The sequence below is a fragment of the Lytechinus pictus genome, chromosome 4 (assembly GCF_037042905.1).
Source record: "Lytechinus pictus isolate F3 Inbred chromosome 4, Lp3.0, whole genome shotgun sequence".
Classification (NCBI taxonomy): Eukaryota; Metazoa; Echinodermata; class Echinoidea; order Temnopleuroida; family Toxopneustidae; genus Lytechinus; species Lytechinus pictus.
Window position 1 is genome coordinate 20280555 of NC_087248.1, and position 19494 is coordinate 20300048.

The window sequence follows — 19494 nt, forward strand, 5'->3', positions numbered from 1 at the left end:
CTCCCCCTTTCTTGGAACTTTGTGCCCCCCCCCCCCCCTGAATCTGTGTAGTGCAGGTGGAAACCGGAGTCGGTATAAACACGCAAACCAAGATCCGGATATAACTGACAAGTGACATGTACGAGCTGGCGCTAGTGCTGGCCGGTGCGCGGGTACCGGATTGATATTGGTTTCCTCTCGATTATCCGAATTAAAACTAAAGCTTCCTTGGATACCGCGTTGATTGAACCTTTTTGCGATGGGAAACTTCCGAAAATTTCATGCGAATTGCAGTTGAAATCACTTGAATCACAAGTCAAGTTTACGCTGGCGATGGAAACTTGAAAAGGTAAATTCAATTAATTCACACCAGACTCTGTTTTTTGTCTGAATATAGACTCAAGACTGAACTTTGTTTTTAAGTCGAAATAAAAAAGTTGCATTTTTTTTGTTAGGTCCCACAAACTGAATTCGATGTGACCTAAAGTTAGAACAAGTTGGAAAGACTTTTGACTTTGCTTTGTTAGAACTTAACTTAGACTTAACTTTTAGACGTAGGCCTGGGGTGGTATTCTGAAAGCTCAATTAGCGGTCAGTTAGCATTTTCTTATTCTGAAAAGTCACTTAGACTTCCTTACATGTATGTCCCCTCCACTAATTTTAATGAAAAACTTGCCAAAAGGCAAAAACCCCCTTCTTTGGTTTTGTTCTTTTTCTTTTTTTTCTTCTTACTTCCGGTTGGAACTTGGATTCGAATCTCTCGCTGCAGAATGAAGCATCTCCAGTCTGTCGCCTTACTCACTGAGCTAGCAGGAATTGTTGAAAGCCATGTGTTTCATAACGGTTATCAACCGATATTAATTATTACGACTAGGCGGCTAGGCCTAGCCCTAGTCTACTTTCTAAGAGACGAGTATTGGCATTGCCATTGGGTATTTATTTTTCTGACTAAATCCGATGCCCTTGTTTTTAGAATTACACACACTCGAGATTTTGATGGAATAAAGCCATATTTTGGTATGTATCCAACTTTTCCTTCCTAAATGCTAAATGCTAGATAATTCCTGATAAACTTCCATATTTTCAATTTTAGTGGAGGGAACTTATGGTATGGAAGTCTTGCCAGTGCCCATTTCCTTATTTGGCAGGGTTACATTGCATCGCGCGCACTTGCAATATTTACGCGTTATGACTGCGCAAAGATTTTGAGTAGATACGAGACTTTCGGTAATCTGAAAAGTCTCAGCGCTCAATTAGTGGACTTTCCAATGGGGAAAGATAATGGTGATAAAAGGTGCATTAAGTCTCATCATATTTAGCTAATTGCGGCTTTCATTAATCTTATATTAATATCATCAAATCGGTTTACTAAAATAATGTAACCTTAAGTAGGACTAGAGGCAGGAAGAGAATTATTAAAGGAGAGAAAGGTATAAAAAGGGAATAGAATAAAGGGAAAGAAGGTTTCATATTTCATGTATAGGCCTAAAATAAGGAATAGGGAAAATATTTGGTAATGAATAAATTAGAAAAGGGGGAAAAAGGGATCCGACATTGTCATTGTGTACATACACAGGGCTACAATGGTCCACGAACTAGGCCTATTGTGGTCTATAACAGCCTCATGAATTGTGAATGGTTTGTTATTTTGTATTAAAAATATTATTTTGATTAAACAAAAGTAAAACATACAAAGACCTCATACATTTATTTAGCCGATGTAATTTTCTTTATCTGTTTCTTTGTTGTTAATGTTAGGCTCAAAGGTCATCAGAAGCAGCCATGGGGAAGAAGAAAGGAAAGAAGAGTGGAAAGAAAAGTGGAAAAGGCAAGAAAGAGAAGAAGGAGAAGGAGCCTCAGATGACCATCAGGGAAGCCATTTTAGCTTATCAGTAAGTCTTGGCCACTCATTCAGTGAACAAGGTTATAAAACACTGTATATAACCTTGTTCTCTGTTACATCTCCATGTGTGGTAAAATAAGGGTGGCAATGTTTGGCTTATTTTCTATTTTTCTTTGGGACAAATGCTTGATTTTTTTTACACTGTCAGTTTCCATTACAGCTATTCGTCATATAACTTGGCTCTTAAAGGGGAATCCAGCCTTGGCCATAAGATGTTGTGTTGGGAAGGAGAAAAATAAATTAAACAGAATGGCGAAAGTTTGATGGAAATCGGACAAGCAATAAGAAAGTTATAGCTGATTTAAAATTGAGATCACTAATAGTATGTAGATTTCAAATTGGCAACTGGGTAAGTAAATTATGACAAGGGGCAAGGACGACTCTCCCATAGGCCATGTACTTTATAATCAGGGATTTGTGGTTTTCTCCTAAGTACCCCTTCCCCTGGGGCAGTTATCTAAACATAATCCAGGTAGTATATTGTTTTATGTCCTGATGAAAGAAAAATATAATTTGAAATAATTTTTTTTTGGGAAAAACGACATTTTAGCCATAATATGTATTGGAGTACATGGAAGAGTAGTCCTTGCCTTACATCACTATGACATCCCATATGCGGCCAATTTGAAGTCTCCATGGGTATAGTGATTACCAATATTTACAACTTTTAAAAATTCATAACTTTCTTGTTGTTTGTCCAATATTGTTCAAACTTTCACCTATCAACTTGTCTGATTTTTCTTTTTCTTATAAAAACAAGTTTTTATTTGGGTTGGATTCCCCTTTAAGTAAATTTGATTCTTTAAATAATTTTTTTCTTAATTAAAAATAGAGATTGAAAAAATGAAAATTTTCCTGCCACCTGACTTTCCTTCAAAAGAGGGCGTACACAAAAACATGCCCAAAATTCAAGTTTTTTAGTGCTCTGGTGACTACAAAAGTTATTCCCAAGTTACTAATGAAAAATAATTGCAACTGTATGGAAATTCGTAATTTTGGTCACAAAAGTTATATTTTAATGATTTTTAAACTGTGTGCCCTGTACAGCATTGGCATACCATAGTCCTACCTGTAGATTTTCCACAGGCAGGATGGTAGCAGTGAACAAGTGGTCTTGGCCTTGATCAAAGTCTGTCTTGGGTTTTGTAAATTCACTGGAGGGTGTCTGTCACTGTTCCAATGCATTTGTAGATATTAAAATTAATTGTTATGCCCTAAAATTGCTGTGGATGAAATGAAATAAAAATGTTTTATTGGAATTCACCTGTTTAATTATTGCCGTAGCCGTATAGGACATCTGAGATGGTCATTTACAAAACAGTATTTGGTCGGTCTCTGCGTGCACCTTAACTGTGCTTGCAGAGACGGCGCAAAATATACCTTTGTATTTTCCCTGGTCTCACATCTGGGTATCTGAGGACGCGTAGAAAGAGAAACGTGTCATATCAATGATCAGCGCAGCAATATTTTTTAACGTCATAATGCTAATCAAAATATGAGACAATGCTGGATTCTGCGTTCCCAGGCCAGGGACGGGACATTTCAATTACAGCACAATGGTAAAGCTTTGTGGCCCAGCCTGCTCAACATAACAAAATTGAGTCCCATTCTTTAAGGGTAAAATATCAAAATTTTCCAGATTTTGCCCTAGATGTCTGATTTAAATTGTAATAAAAATATTGACTAGCTGTTCTTTTGGGGAACGTCCAATATATTGCCCTTAAAAGAACCATATTGCCCTTGTCTAAAGACCCAGGCCAATATGATTCTATTGCGGGTATATTTGATGTTCCTGCATGTATCAAGGCCAATCAATATTTTGTGAATATTTTACAGGAAAATTTAATTTGATCGGGAGCCCGATCAAATAGAAATATTTGCATATTATTTTAAAATACATAAATACTTCTTACCTATAGTTTAGAATGAGAATTTTAGGATAAGATCTTTGTAGGTTTAGGTTTCTAATATCCATTCACTCAATTTTGAAAGATAAGTTTCCAGAGTGTCATGTTTATTAAAAGAAAACTAAAACATACCAAAAGATGGTGCTAAAGAAGATATAAACAAAGTCTCATTTGAAATAGAATCAATGGCTGAAATGAGATCTAGCTGCCACTATACCATTGTACAAATGGAATGTTGTTAAAAGGGATTCTCATTATTAACATTGTTGACCCTATACAGAAGCTTTAGATCTATAGGCTTTAATTTGAGCCTGTCTTTTATCAATCAATTTTTCTAATTTGTTTGAATATTTACTAATTCATAATAATAATTATAATAATATGCTCCATTTATATAGCGCTTAAATACAATGTTTCTAAACACGATATACCGGCACTGTTACCCTGGCTTAAGCATGGCTACCCATTTCAAGCATTCAAGGAATTCCTTCCTGCCTGGTACCCATTAAAGGTCAAGTCCACCCTATAAAAATGTTGATTTGAATTGATAGAGAAAAATCAAACAAACATAACGCTGAAAATTTCATCAAAATTGGATGTAAAATAAGAAAGTTATGACATTTTAAAGGCGATAGTAATTCCACGTGTTCAGGGAGGAATGAAACTTTGTTTCAAGGTCAATGAGGAGTAAATGGGAATAGATCATATTTCATATAATGAAATAAAAGAAATAGTGAGTGAGTGATGTCATCAGTCCCCTCATTTGCACATCGAACAGGATGTGCATATAACTGTTTTGCAAAATTAAGTGAAACTTAAAAATGTCATAACTTTTTTAATTTACAACCAATTTTTATGAAATTTTAAGTGTTATACTCATTGGATTTTTCTGTTTTTATTCAAGTCAACTCTTTGTTGGGTTGGACTGTCCTTTAACTACACCTGGGTGGAGAGTGGCATGAGACATAAGTAGATAAATACCTTGCCAAAGGACGCAAGTGCCATGGTGGGATTTGAACCCCAGACCTTTTGGAGCAAAGTCTGGTGACTTGTCCACTGAGCCACAACACACCTATTCATCCATTTGTCAATTTCTACCTCTTTCTTATCTCAGGATCAATGTCAAAGAAAATGCATTAGAGGAGTTTATGTACGAGATCAAAGGACTGGAGGAGAAACGCCAGAGGAATAAAGAGAGGGTAAAGTTGCGATCAATTACAAGTTTATAATTTTGGTCCCTAAAACCAATCATAAGTCTGGAACTTGTTCCATCAATCGTAAAATTAGAACAGAACATTTGCAATTAATCGCAAGTATTTTCTTGCAACACCCCCTAAGACAAAGACGGTCAACAAAACATGTTTTGTGTGTTTTAATGTACTTGAAACGTTACAACAGGGCCTGAGTTATAACAGGTTTTTTTTTTCTTTTGACAAATGCCCTCCAGTGGTTTTTATTTTAAGGAAACCGGCAGACTGGTGAAATAAATTCAGTGTCACCAAAGACTATATATTAACCATTTTACAAGCCAAATTTCCCTATCTATACTAGGACTTTCACATGATTGCAAACCTTTAATCAACCATGCGAGGCTCAGGAAATAAAGAGCAGGCTTTCTCAATTTTCTTGCTAGAACTCATTGGCCCATAACTTTTTGATATTGTTGCATCATGAATGGGTGCGGCCATATTTTTTCTGTTCATTTGCAACATTTAGGACTATCGGTAAATAAAGTCATTCTAACAAAAGCCATTTGATTGTTGGGTAAATGATAATCATTTATCTACCTTGTAAAATAACTACCCGGTATGAAGATTGAATTTTTAGCAACTAATGTTTCAAAGCAAATGGCAGTTGGTTCTATCTAGATTGTACATAATTTACCAACTTAAAGTGACTTTTGTAAGCTTTTCCACCATAGTATTGATGAAAAAAATCATTCACTTTGTCTTTTCTTAACAACCTAATAATTTTCTAAAGTTTGATGAAAAGCTGAATTTCATTGATCGAGGGGAAATCATGCACTTTTGATTTTGAACATTGCAATTATTTAAAAAGAATTTGCAATACATGTGATAAAGAACAGGACACTGTGATTGAAAATATGATTATATTTCTGAAAAAAGGATTTCTATGCCTTGCTTTACAATTTACCCAACACCCAGTTGTCTAAACTCCAAAAGCTCCAGAACGCTGCAGCACGTTTGGTCACCCTATAAAAAAAACATATTCATATCACACCCATTCTGAAATTTTTTCATTGGTTAAAGGTCAACAATCGCATCATCTTCAAAATCCTTCTCCATGTATTCCATGCAATTAACTGCTCTGCTCCACAGTATAATATTAGTCTAATTAACAAATACACTCCTGTCAGGTCCCTACGTTCATCCAACTCTGGTTCCCTAGTTATTCCCAAATCCCTTAAGACATGGGGGGTTCGGGCTTTTGCTCACGCTGGCCCTGTTCTCTGGAATGATCTTCCCCTGGTTACCATTGAATGCACTTCCATTGACACATTTAAACATTACCTTAAGACTTGTCTATTCAATGCTTCCTACTCTTAATTGTTCCTGAATCTATTACTATCACATTTGTTCTTTAATTTCTCTTTCTTTCTTTCTCTCTTTCACTGTGCCTTGGGCACTTACTATTATTATTATTAAGACTATCAGATTTTTAGTATAGTGAGATTGGCAACCCTTTTACCATTCCAATTTTTGTTTTCTCCAAACCTTCAATGCGATAGAATGAGCGTCTGAAGGAGGAGCAGCTGTACCATATCAAAACGCTCCTAAAACAAGCCAAGGAGAGAGACCAGGAGCTGGAGCAAGTGACCGTCATTAACAAGGAGCAGGTGGAGGTGGCGCTGAAGGAGAAATGGAGATCCTGCAAAGAGGAGGAGAAAGCTATCGAGGGTGAGTCCAGGGGGCCGTTTCATAAAGCTGTTTGTAAGTTAAGAGTGACTTTAAGAACGACTGGTGATCCTTTCTTGTGGTAAATGGTATATTCATTGGCGATGGTTACGCGTAAGAAAGGTCCACCAGTTGTTCTTAAAGTCGCTCTTAAACTTACGAACAGCTTTATGAAACACCCACCAGGGGGAGCTTCTTTTTTGGGGGAGGGGGCGGGAGATTCACATCATAGAAAAGGGCAATTCCATAAAATGATCAACCTTTTTGGAAGTCCGACCCCCATTTGTCTCAAGTCTTCTTTGACTTCATAAACTGATTAAGTCTTGATCATTTGAGAGCATTACAGAATGTCAAAAAGGCCAGAAATCAGAGACAGAAAATTTCATGAAGGTCCTACATATAGGGGGTCGGATGTACATATGTTATGGAATTGCCCAAAAGTCAATCATGAGACAAGATTTGAATCAAAGCTTGGGTGAATTACTTTCTTGCCAGAGTGGAGACTTTGGGTGGTGCTATCCAAGGTTGCTTGTTTGTATTTGCTTTAAGTCATTGTATGATCTGTTTTATGGGTTAAAAATACATTATTTAGTTGACTTTAATCATGAGTATGAGGTGCTGTGACAGGGTAGGAAATAATTTCAATTTTATAGGGGCTATCTTTTTTTTTTTTTTTACATAGGACGGATTGTGAAATTTTGGGGGCTGTTTCTATCATTTTAAGGGTTACTTTGTAGGGGTTACAAGCAATTGTGCAGGATAAGGAAACATCATTCTGCCATGTAGTTAGAATATTAATTTTTAATAATCTTGAATATTTTGTGACAGATCTTGGGGCCAATTGAGAAAGAATGGTAGCCCAAAGCATGGATTTTTTAGGGATTTTAGGGGCTATTTGGGCTGTCATGAGGGAAAAATCGCCCGTCGCCAACATGTATTTCCTGCGCTGTGGACATTGTGTGCAAGATTATTGATGTCAAAGTGCTATGAAAAAGTTCGGATAATAATAATAATACATGTAATATGATCATAAAGTCTTATAGGGCATTATATGGTTGTTTAAGAGTGCACAAGTGTACTCAGGGCCCTGGGAATGATTTTTGTCTCGCCTGCATAGCAGAGCGAGACTATAGGCGCCGCTTTTCCGACGGCGGCGGCGTCGTCAACATTGAAATCTTAACCAAGGTTAATTTTTTGAAATGTCATCATAACTTAGAAAGAATATGGACCTAGTTCGTGAAACTTAAACATAAGGGTAATCAAGTGTTACTGAACATCCTGCCTGAGTTTCAGGTCACATGACCAAGGTCAAAGGTCACTTAGGGTCAACAAACTTTGGCTGTGTTGGGGTTATTTGAGGTATTGTCATCATAACTTTGAAATTTTATGGATCTCGTTCATAAGAGCAGCAGTGTATCCCTGAATACCCTGTATGCATTTCAGGAACATGGCCAAGATCAAAGGTCATTTAAAGGTCAGTGAACTCTGGCCGTGTTGGGAGTATGTGTTGAATTGGCATCAACATCGACATAAGGATAATCAAGTATGGATGATTGTTTTGCACATGTCTTTGGTCTCATGGTCAAAGCTCATTTTGGGTCAATGGGCATAATATTTTATTATCATATTAGTGTTTTCTTCTGTGAATAATATTCATTAGCTATTTTCAAAAGAAGCACTGCTGCTATATCGCATTGCGTAATGCAGGCAAGACTGCCAGAGGCGTTCCACTTGTTTTCAGTATGGGGTGCTGGTTTCGAAGAAAAATTTGACAAGCAAGCAAAAAAAAAAGGTTTTTACTACAAACTTTCTACTTTTGTAGCATACCTACATGTACTTGATAAGACCCATGATAACACCCTAGCACCCTCGCTTCCCACAAATCTAATAAATACTGCACAGTGAAGTAAACCTAACTATAAACTTGTTACAACATTGGTCCCTTTTAGTGACAGACGACAGAAATTTCCTGCCTATGCATTATCGTGGCATCAGTTTCCATTGACCTTAACATTGGCTTTACAATCCCACTGACTTGTTTTAAACACAGAGGTTGCTTAATAGTTTGCTGATGAGCTCTGTCATATGTTTGAACGAACCTGTGATATTCCTGCTCCACTATACATATACATTTTAGACATGAAGAACAAAATTTCCGAGACGATAAAGCAGTACGAGGAAGACCTGATCCAGGTGAAGAAATGGACAGAGTATAAGAACAAAGGGAGCATAGAACATGCAACGCATATCAGACTTCTTCAGGAAGAGCTGGAGGACATGCAGAAAAACTTTGAAGAAATGAGAGGTAAGTGAGAGGAGCCTTTGTTGAAACAGGCCTTAAATTTTGTTATTTTAAGGGAAAGGCCATTTCTCAATATAGGGCACATTTCTGTATTACAAGCATAATTTGGAAGAATTTTGAAAGGCCAGTGAGAGGGATATTTATGTAATATTGTCTTTGAGGGGAATATATTGCCCACAGCAGAATCATATGAGCCAGAGTCTTTAGACGAAGGAAATATGGTGCTCCCATACACTTAAGACGTACAAATCTTGCGTTTGGGTTTGACCAGCTGGGAATATTGATAATTATCAACTGATAATTCTGCACAGAGCTGCAATAAGAAAATGAAAATTTCACAGAGTAGGAGTGTATGAACAGTATGTTCCCTAGTCTTACATCTGAACCCTGGCTGGGCCATTTTGACATATTTTATGTTGGGATAAACAATTACACAGCCAAAATACATGTCTATATCCTGTCATTCAAGTAAAAATACATATTATTATTCAATATGCTCATGTATTACACATGTTTGTAAGTGCACAAATATATTGATTTTACTCACTTGTAATCCAGTTATTTTGTCAGCTTGATTAGCTTGATTTTGGGGTGTACAGATTGAGCATATAGTAAGTTTTACCCAAGTAGTACATGTATATTATTAGAAATAAGTATAAATCTGTCATTTTTTTTTTTTTTTAACAGCTCATCTTGAGAGAACTCTAAACGTAGCCAAGGAAGAGATTAAAAAGGAAACGACAGAAAGACTAGATGAACAAAAATACATAGCCTCCGAGGTGAGTACGAATGCACTCTCACTTTTTGAGGGCATGTTCCTACTCGGCTTCATTAGGCTTGTTTCACATTTTGAAAATTGATTCGGAATTGATACATCTAATATGAGGAAAATAAAATATGAAAATAGAACAGCCTGCATCTTTTTTTGCATAATCTGATTTAATAAAATGAAAATTGTGAGAAAACAAAAATGTTCATATAGTGATGCCGTTTACATTTATCCTGATATACTGTGCAAAGTTTTGCATCATTAAAGATCTGAAGGGAGGGCCTTCATCAAATTTGCACCCCCATTAACTTTTTTTTAAAGCCCATGTTGAATTCCATTTACCTGTAGCAAGAATATATTTCTCTTAGATGTTTGTGTCTTTATGTGTTTGTGCCAGCCAACAAAGGCACTCGTATCGTGGAGTGTTGTGGCCCAGTGGGCAAGTCTCTGGACTTAAAAATAGAGGGTTGACCACTCGTGGGTTCAAATCCCAGTAATAGCATAGTTAAAGCAAGAAATTGATTCATATTGTGCTGCACTCGACCCAGGTGAGGTAAATGGGTATCTGACAGGGATTTATTCCTTGAAACGCAGTGCACGTAACAGCTGCTCTGATAAAGCCAGGAGTAATTATGCTGCATTCCTGTAGATTTGTAGATTACTTGTTTTAAGCTCTCATCTTCTGTGTCCGTCTCCATTTTTGTATATAGTTTTATATATAGTTTGTTTATAATTAGAATTGAAACTACGTTTAGGGACTTGCCTTCTATACAAGCTTTGCTTTTCTTGGCAAGTCCCTCCACTCATTTCTACATTCTTTTCATAGATAAAAATTATTGCAACACACTTTAGTTTTGTTTAATTATCTTCAATATTTGTTATGAAATGTCATTGATCTGTCTGTATTATATTGAATATGTATTGTTACTTTGATTATATTTTGAAAATTTTGTTGAACGGAACTAAACAGATTGGTTAGTAACTTTGGAGAAAGTAAGTGTTAAGCAACTACATGTATATATTTTTATTTTTATTGGTGATATGCATGTTTCTCATTTCCCAACAGAAAGCGATCAAAACTCTTGACAAGTTTAGTGCCCAAGAAGTCATAGATAATGACTGGTTAAAGAAAGAGGTTAGTACGTTCATCATATATTGGGCGTATATGACATCATTCAATCGTATAATTCAATGTTATCAACTAAAATGATCACAGTGCTAAAAACTATCAATTTTATATATTTTAAATGAAAAAGGAAGTATTTAAAGGAAAAATCCAGTATTGTAAATCTTGGATTGATTCCTTAGAAAAATGTAAACAATTATTGTAATTTATTGTAATATCATAGAGAGCCTCATAACCATCACATCTATTAAACATTAAAATATAATCATGCACTTGAAATTTTATGTACAGGTAATAAAATAATAAGCGTGTGACAACATCGTCGGCTGTCTCATTTGCACATTGCCCAGGATGTCGACATAACTGTTTATAACATTGAGAAGGTTTACGGTTCACCATGTATAATATGAAGAAGGGAAGGAAATACAGGCAGAAAGATTGAAATGGAAAGACGAGATAGGATGAAAAGAGAAAATTAGAAGTATTCTTTTCTTGAAAATGAGTGAAGTCCTGAAAAGGACTGTAAACCAGATGAGATGAGCTAAATATGGCTTGAGTAGTAGCAGGATGAAGTGAAGAGAGTGACCTCTCTTCACTTCTTCCTGCTACTACTATCTCGTCTTTCCATTTCAATCTTTCTGCCTGTATTTCCTTCCCTTCTTCATATTACACATGGTGAACCGTAAACCATCTCCACGTTATAAACTCCCCCATGCAAACCTACAAAGATCATATAACTGCTTATGTTTTACCTCCGATATTACCTCTAACATGTTCCTAGATTGGAAATTCTTGAAATTTAACAATAAAATGATTTTTGCTATTTAAAAGACATTTCGGACTTACTATTCTTCTATATTGCTTGATTTTTCAAAGACTAATACCTCAGTATGATTCTCGTTATGTTTGTATGTTTGAAAACTGTCACAATAGGTCATATATTTTTCAGAATTAATTCAGTGGTACAAACTAGTTTGAATCAAACTGATTGTTAATACAAGTTTTTTTTTTCTTATATGACATGAACTTTGCGCAGGGGATGGAAACAACTCGCCAATTATAAAATTGCTGAAGTGCTCCCCAGGGAGTGGAGATAATGCATACCTTGTGAGTAGTCATCCTAGAAGCCAATAACTGCAATTGTAAAGCACTCAGAGACATTGTTTTGATGTATTCAACGCTATATATTAACACAATATATATAGATATAATATTGCTGTTATTTGTTATTATTATTAGTAGTAGTAGTATTATCAATATTATTATTGTTATCAATTTCCAGTTGGAGCTTCATAAGGAAGAGACCATTTCCCTCCAAGGGGAGGTGGAGAGATTAGAACGGGAGAATCTAACAGTGATGAGTGATCTCTTTGACTGCAGAATAGAGGATCTCAAAATATCAAGGTGAATGGACATGATGGAATCATGAAAATAAAGAGTTCTCCATGCTATTAAAAATGTCTAGCTTCCAATATAGAAATGTTAGGAACCAGGCCAATAATACCTTGACTTCAATGGGGCTATTTATGTATTCATGAGGTCATATCTCAGGCCCCCATGGACCTATACCAACCAACTTTTGGTAGTGGGGGGTTTTCATCGTACTCTACCAAAATGTGGTATCAAAAATGCTGAAATGCAAAAAGTGAAAATTGATGATGTCACACTTTGGTACTCTATTCCTTATCAATATCTATGTGTTTTCTTATACAGTAGACTTAGAAAATGAGAAGATAAAATGGAATCATAAAAATAAGAGTTTTCCTTGCAATTAAAAATTTGGAGCAAATGTCATGGAACCATTATGTACACTTGGAGCGTTGTGGCCCAGTGGATTAGTCTTCTGGCTTTGAAACAGAGGGTCGTGGGTTCGAATCCCAGCCATGGCGTAATTTCCTTCAGCAAGAAATTTATCCACATTGTGCTGCACTCAACCCAGGTGAGGTGAATGGGTACCTGGTAGGATTAATTCCTTGAATGCATGATCGCTGAAAGGCAGCTCAAGCTAAAGCCGGGGTAATAATAATAACATCGCGCCTTGGAATAGAATATTTCTAGATAGATGGCGCTATATAAATGCCTATTATTATTATTATTATTACACTGGTCGACCAATCTTTCAGTGTCAATGTGATTGATTGACACCACAATAAGAGTGCAACTTGGGTGCAAACGCACAAAGTCATCATTTTAAGGAAAAGCTTGACAGCTTACTCCTCCAATGTATTCGGTTATGATGTTCATTCAAGCCATCATTTAATCAGTGCCAAATTATTCTACTTTTTTAGGAAGTTTTACCTGACCCAGTTTGAGGATAACGAGGATCTTAACGATGGTGGAATCTTGGAGTTTGACCTAGCTAAGTCTGCTATCAGTCAGGGAGAAGTTCCTCCTCCATTGGCCATCACACAAGGTAGGCTAGTCTTCAAAACAAGACCCTTGTCACATTTTAAATGATCGCTCTTGGGTTAGAAGTCAGGCATTAGTCGTGGGGGACTGGGGGTTATTTTTCCACTAGCACTCGCGGAAGATAGTTAAGCGTCATTTTTTCAATCGCTTTTCAAATCAAAGATTTACAATAATATAGATACCAACTGTTCACATACTTGTTCCTTTTTTCCTTGCTATAAATAAGGCAATGACGGTGTTTTTTTTTTATCATTGTGTATGTGCCATTATGTATTATGCACAAATTGCTTTCCATGTATAGATTTACAGCTCCTATGCTCGGTTTCGGGCCTGGCTGATCCTTTACGGTTACCAGACACGTAGGTCGCTCTAGCCTCAAACTGTATCTTTTTTATGTATCAGCTTCAGGCTGGCGATCCAGTAAGAAAATTGAAAATGATATTTTTTGTCAAAAAATCCTTTTCCCCCCTTTTAAGAATTTTGTTGTTGTTAAACATGGTTGGCATTTTTGTATTAACGTTATTCCATGATTAATTTTTGTGACCATTCGTCATCAGGACCCCGCAAGCAGAGGCCGCAGAGTGCAACCCAGAGGGCCGTTGAACAGAAAGTTTTCTCTCTCCTACCACCGGAGCAGGACCAAGCCACCAGCAAGGAGGAGGGATATGGGGAGAGGGGTGAAGAACTCTTTGCCCAACATAGCGGAGAGGAAGAGGAATACCTGGGCGGGTTGGACAACTATCTCAACTTTGATGATGAAGATTTTGATGTAAGTGAATCTCTTTATCAGAAATTTCAAGTTTTGTATATACTTCAACTTACTAGTTCAATAACATGAAAATAAGTGCCATGGAAACCTTGGTTTTTATTTAATCTATGTAAATGTGTAAGTTTCATCATACCCCCACCAAACTAATTTGAAGGAATTGTATAGGAATCAGCATACGATTAGATGGTCCGTTGCAAATCTTGCAAATTGAAGTACTTCCTCAGTTTCTGCCCAATGATCATGAGACTTGGCACCAACACAGTTGTTGGAACTAAGAAGTAAAATCATTTTGTTATGCCAGTTGATGCCTTGCCTTGGTAATGATACTGCTTTGCCATTTTAATAGCATGTCATAACGTAGATGTACCTCACATAACGCCATTGTGATTGGGTGGGGTATTATTTACCTCCGGTAATATTTCCATTTAAAATTTACTTTCAGTGATATTTCCATTTCAAAATTACCTCTATTATTCGATTTCCACAGTATTCACGTTGAAGTGGTTTTCCACGTTTTGTTTGATTTCGTTTGGATTTCGATCGGATTTTCACTTTTAACTGGTTGGATTTTGCCCATTTCCTTTTCAGTTATTCAAATCAACTTGATGTTCAGGAATTCAACCCAATTCACAGTTTAATTTTCTCATCCAGGGTGGTGTGTTCATAAAGCCATTTGTAAAGTCATGCGCGACTTTACTAGTGACTAAAAATGTTCTTTAACTCTTTACACGCTAATTAATTTTAGGGGGATAATTATGACAATTGTTTCCATGTTGTTATTTTCAAGATTTCCATATTGCACCACTGATAGATATGATTGTTATATAGATGTTTTCCAAGAATTATTGCCTTTTCTTATCTTCTCTAATTTAAAGGTTAGGGGAGAAGACTAATTATTACGATTGTTGAATTCAATTGTCGAATGTGCAGGATTGCAGCATCAGCGTGCAAAGGGTTAAATACTGTGCTGAGTCAGCTCCTTAGAGATGTTTTTAGCGCAAGAAAGGGCACCCAGTCATGTGCAAAGTTATCTTTAATTTATTAACATTATTATGAAACGGCACCCAACTTTAATTATTCTTTATCTCTTTTTCAAACCCAACCAGGATTATCTCAAACTAGGGCCCCTTGAACTCAAGCTGTTGAGCATAGAAGGCCACGCTAAACCCATCCACGAGCACAAGAAACTCTCGGTCAAAGAAGAGCAAGCCAAGCTCTCCGCACCGGACGTCTGGCCGGTCACGGGGGACATGTTGAGGTCGGCCACCCGCACTTCTATGCAAGAGACATGAGCTGGTGCAGACCGACTTGATTCATTTATTTAAATTTAAACCACTAGCTTTTATAATATGTATTTGATCAAATGTTCTTGTTCAAATTTGCACTGGCTGTATTAATATGTTTTGGATAATTATGAAATTTGGAACCACCGTTCACTTCGTAAACAGCGCTTTATCCAGTCACACGCATTGGTTCCTTATTTCCACCTCCATTCGCTTTGTACACAAGTGTGCACGTACATAACGACGAGTGGTTCCCCAAAACACGATTTGGCCAATTACAATATGCAACATTATAGCACTTCATACAATGTTTCTAAGCGCTGCATACTGTTACCCCGGCTTTAGCATGGCTACTTTTATATATATTTATGATAAAAAGTTTATAAAGAGTCTTCTCTGACCAATGGACGTGGATTTCAGTATACATCGGAGAGGGAATTTAGTCAGATCTACATGTACCTACACGAGTTAACATTCGATCTAATTCACTGGGCGATGGCGAGAAACTTTTTACATTATTCAAACCTTCCCCGGAAAGCTTAGTGTTTAACTATATTCACAAGGGATGATATATTGCCTTATCATTGATAATCAAATACCCAGATATGCAATATTATGCAACCCTAAATGTCTACTCTATCTAATTATTGGTTTCCCTGATGTAGTTGCAAGCAAACTTCCTACATTTAGAAACGGAAGATGATATGCATTGGTAGAAGAGCTTCCTCTGAAAAAATCTATAGCAATGCTATTGTAATATGCAACAAAAGCAAATCAACACAAACGATCATAATCTTTATGACATAGTATTTCAATGTGTTGTAATAAAATGTATAGTTAAAGAGTACAGTAGTACAATTATATGAGTGATTATTTATTGAAATGTTAATAGTTTCAGTGGGAATTCACCCTGATGAAAAATTTGATTTAATCAAAGCAGATGAAATAAAGATGTGAAGGTTTGGTGAATATCTGTGAATGAATAACAGAAATATGAAGTTTTTAAAGTTGGATTTCATGACATCTGAGACAGCAGCTACTCCATCCGACATGTTATATAAATTCAAGAAAATGGATTTCTTTTTTTATAAAAATGTTGTTGGGGTGATATATTATCACACACGTCCTTTCATTCTGGCCCCTCCTATAAGTAAAATATTGTAATTCATCAAGATGGAGTTATATTACATGACATATATGGGGAAGCTGCTCACATACGACGTCACTAATTAAAAACTTGAAAAAATAACATAAGTCTTTGATGGATTTTCATTAAAGTGTTATATCTTTGATAGATTTTCATCAAACTGTTATATCTCAAGTAAAAATTAACATGAAGGCTTTACCTGAGACTTTAGGGAGGTGATCTCTGCTTGGCTGCTAAGTAGTGAAGTGGCTTCGAAGTTCAGAGCAGAGACATTCTTTCTATTTAGTCAATGATATTCCATTCAGGTATCCAGCTATTGTTCTGTCATTAGATGGCATGTACATAACTGGGGAGCATGTACATTACATTGGCATGTACATTACATTGGTATTTACATTACATTGGTATGTACATTACATTGGCATGTACATTACATTGGTATTTACATTACATTGGTATGTACATTACATTGGCATGTACATTACATTGGTATGTACATTACATTGGCATGTACATTACATTGGTATGTACATTACATTGGCATGTGCATTACAGCTGGTATTTATATTCAGAGGTACTTCAATAGTACATACAGTAACAAAAACGTTTGCAAATATTTTTCTCTTATTTTGGGGGCTTTTATTTTAAAGCCAACTTATTATCAGGGTTGAGCTTCCCCTTCGAACCAATCTGTAGTCATGTTGTGATAGATTACTATCCAGGGTGTTTCATAAAGCCGTTCTTCAGCTTGTAGAAAACAAAAACATTGTAGAGACTGGAATATGAAATATCAAAGTTAGCCTAAATTTTCAATCATTTTGAAACAAATTGTGACTATGACACATTTCAAATTATTTCATTGAAATAATGGTAATTTACAGATTGTGTACTAAGTGTTTTGTAATTTCACATTCAGCTTCATGAACCATCCCCAGGATTTACTCTTAAGTAAATATATAGGAACATAAGTGTACTAATATCCGTCCAGAGGGCTGTTTCATAAAGCTGTTCATAAGTTAGGAGGGACTTTAAGAACAACTGTTGATCCTTACTTGTGGTAAATGATATTCACCATTGAATGTTCATTTGGTGATTATTTAGCGCATAAGAAAGGTTCACCAGTTTGTTCTTAAAGTTGCTCTTAACTTACGAACAGCTTTATAAAATGGCCCCCAGGGCCCTGTTACCATAAAGCCCAATGATTGATCATAAGGTTGATTTATACGATTGATCACACCCAATAATCAATGTAATCAATCATAGACATCAGCCCAATAATCAATCACTAAGCTTCATGTTACAGGGCCTAGCTATCATATGCATATTTACCCTCGTGCAATGTGAAATCCTCTTCGTATGCAAGGAATTATTTTAAAGGGATTTCCATTAAAGTAATTAAATTGTTCTAAAAGAGCAGTAAAAGTGAACAAGGATTTCTAACAATTAATGCAAATTGATTTAACTTTTAAATCAAATCAATATTAAGGACTGTATGTCAATTTGGCAAATTGGTCTCTAAATATGTTAACCTCTTAACATGTCAACATTTTACTTTTTGGTGAATAATATCACCAAATTCCATTTCAATCAAGAGATTCAGTTTTGACTTGTTTATGAACGAATGACTCAAGAAATATTGATCCAATTGCATAGACTTTCAGAAGGAAAAAAATGCTTTTAGGTCATTTTCGTATCACTTGGATATTTTCAAAAAGTTACAATCAGTTTTAAGTATACTATTTGAAGTCTCTGAATATTAGTTTTGGCTACACTGTTAATCGCATATCCACCAGTACAGAGGTGAATTATAAAATGACACTTTCTGACCACATTGTCAATTTGTCTTAACTTAACATTTTAAGGATTTAGAATAAAATGAACGACTTTCAATTTGTCATCTATCTTTTTCCTATCATTTTGCACTGAATAATTTTTAATATTTCTGCTTGTAAGATGTGATATTGGAATATTTCAAGGGATTAAAGTCCCCTATAATTAGTTTTAAGCTGAAATGCAAATGATGTATTTCCAGCTTTTCTACAGAAAAAGCTTTAATTGTATACATGTATGTGTATGAGATTATTTAAAATGGGGCAATGAAAAAAATGTTTTGTATGTTATGTTTATACATATGTATAAAAGACTCACTATTAAATTGTTTATTGTATATTCTTGAATTGTGCGTCTTTTGTCCTGTCTTGTATTTAATAAGTAAAACCTGTTTATAAATATTATCAAAGGTATATTGCATAAAGTTCACCTACCAAGCATTTGGTTCAATTTCCATTTAAGTCCATTAACCATTTTTATCTAAATTTTCATTTAGGCTCTATCCATTTTGTCCAATATCCACTTGGTGTGACATCATTCAGTCATTCTGGTTTAATAGATGAAATCGTTCATGAACCAAATTTTCACTTGACAAAGTGAAAATAAAAGGCAGACAAAATGGAAACTGGACCATTAGGCCGTTATGCATGTTTGCCTGTGCTTCCGGAAAGTCCCATAAGGCCCCCTCCTCCCAAGAAAAAAAATTGTACCGGAGTAAGGGGTCCTTGAAAAATAGGTAGGTAGTGCATTTCGGGGGGCCTTTTTATTCTTCCAATCTGCATGTTTACCCTGGTGGGTGTTTCATAAAGCTGTTCTTAAGTTGAGAGCGACTTTAAGAACGACTGGTGATCCTTTCTTCCCAGCCTTTCTTGTGGTAAATGATACATTCATTGGCGATGGTTATGTGCGTAAGAAAGGTTCACCAGTCGCTCTTAACTTACGAACAGCTTTATGAAACGGCCCCCAGGTGTTGTGTGTTGGGACAATCTTGTTTAAACGGTCATTTGGAAAAGTTACCAAGCAAAATCTCATCAATTTTAGTACAAAATGTTGGGCAATATTATAGAGAACAAACTTAAAGATTACAACTATTGAGTTCATATTTTTTGTGTAATCCAAAGACAAAAAAGAAAGCTTCAAAATTTTAAAGAGTAT

General features: G+C 35.8%; 1 protein-coding gene across 2 annotated transcripts; it reads left to right on the forward strand.

The window, feature by feature from the left end:
• Positions 1 to 141: 141 nt before the first annotated feature.
• LOC129258868 (coiled-coil domain-containing protein 83-like) lies at positions 142 to 18686 on the forward strand. 2 transcript variants are annotated; one of them, XM_064098586.1, is made up of 11 exons: positions 142 to 328; positions 1738 to 1871; positions 4904 to 4988; positions 6539 to 6707; positions 8842 to 9009; positions 9694 to 9785; positions 10842 to 10910; positions 12184 to 12305; positions 13190 to 13314; positions 13868 to 14079; positions 15186 to 18686. In XM_064098586.1, the coding sequence occupies exons 2-11, from the start codon at positions 1762 to 1764 to the stop codon at positions 15369 to 15371; spliced, it is 1338 nt and encodes a 445-aa protein (XP_063954656.1). In that variant the 5' UTR covers positions 142 to 328; positions 1738 to 1761; the 3' UTR covers positions 15372 to 18686. The 2 variants fall into 2 exon arrangements, with proteins under 2 accessions (XP_063954656.1, XP_063954657.1); XM_064098587.1 differs by lacking the exon at positions 1738 to 1871 and having other exon boundaries at positions 241 to 328.
• Positions 18687 to 19494: the final 808 nt, after the last annotated feature.

Coding starts and splice junctions, on each gene's coding strand:
- LOC129258868 (XM_064098586.1), top strand. CDS start 1,762: ATGGGGAAGAAGAAAGGAAAGAAGAGTGGAAAGAAAAGTGGAAAAGGC. Junction 4,989..6,538: donor GCCAGAGGAATAAAGAGAGG/GTAAAGTTGCGA, acceptor TCAATGCGATAG/AATGAGCGTCTGAAGGAGGA. Junction 9,010..9,693: donor AAACTTTGAAGAAATGAGAG/GTAAGTGAGAGG, acceptor TTTTTTTAACAG/CTCATCTTGAGAGAACTCTA.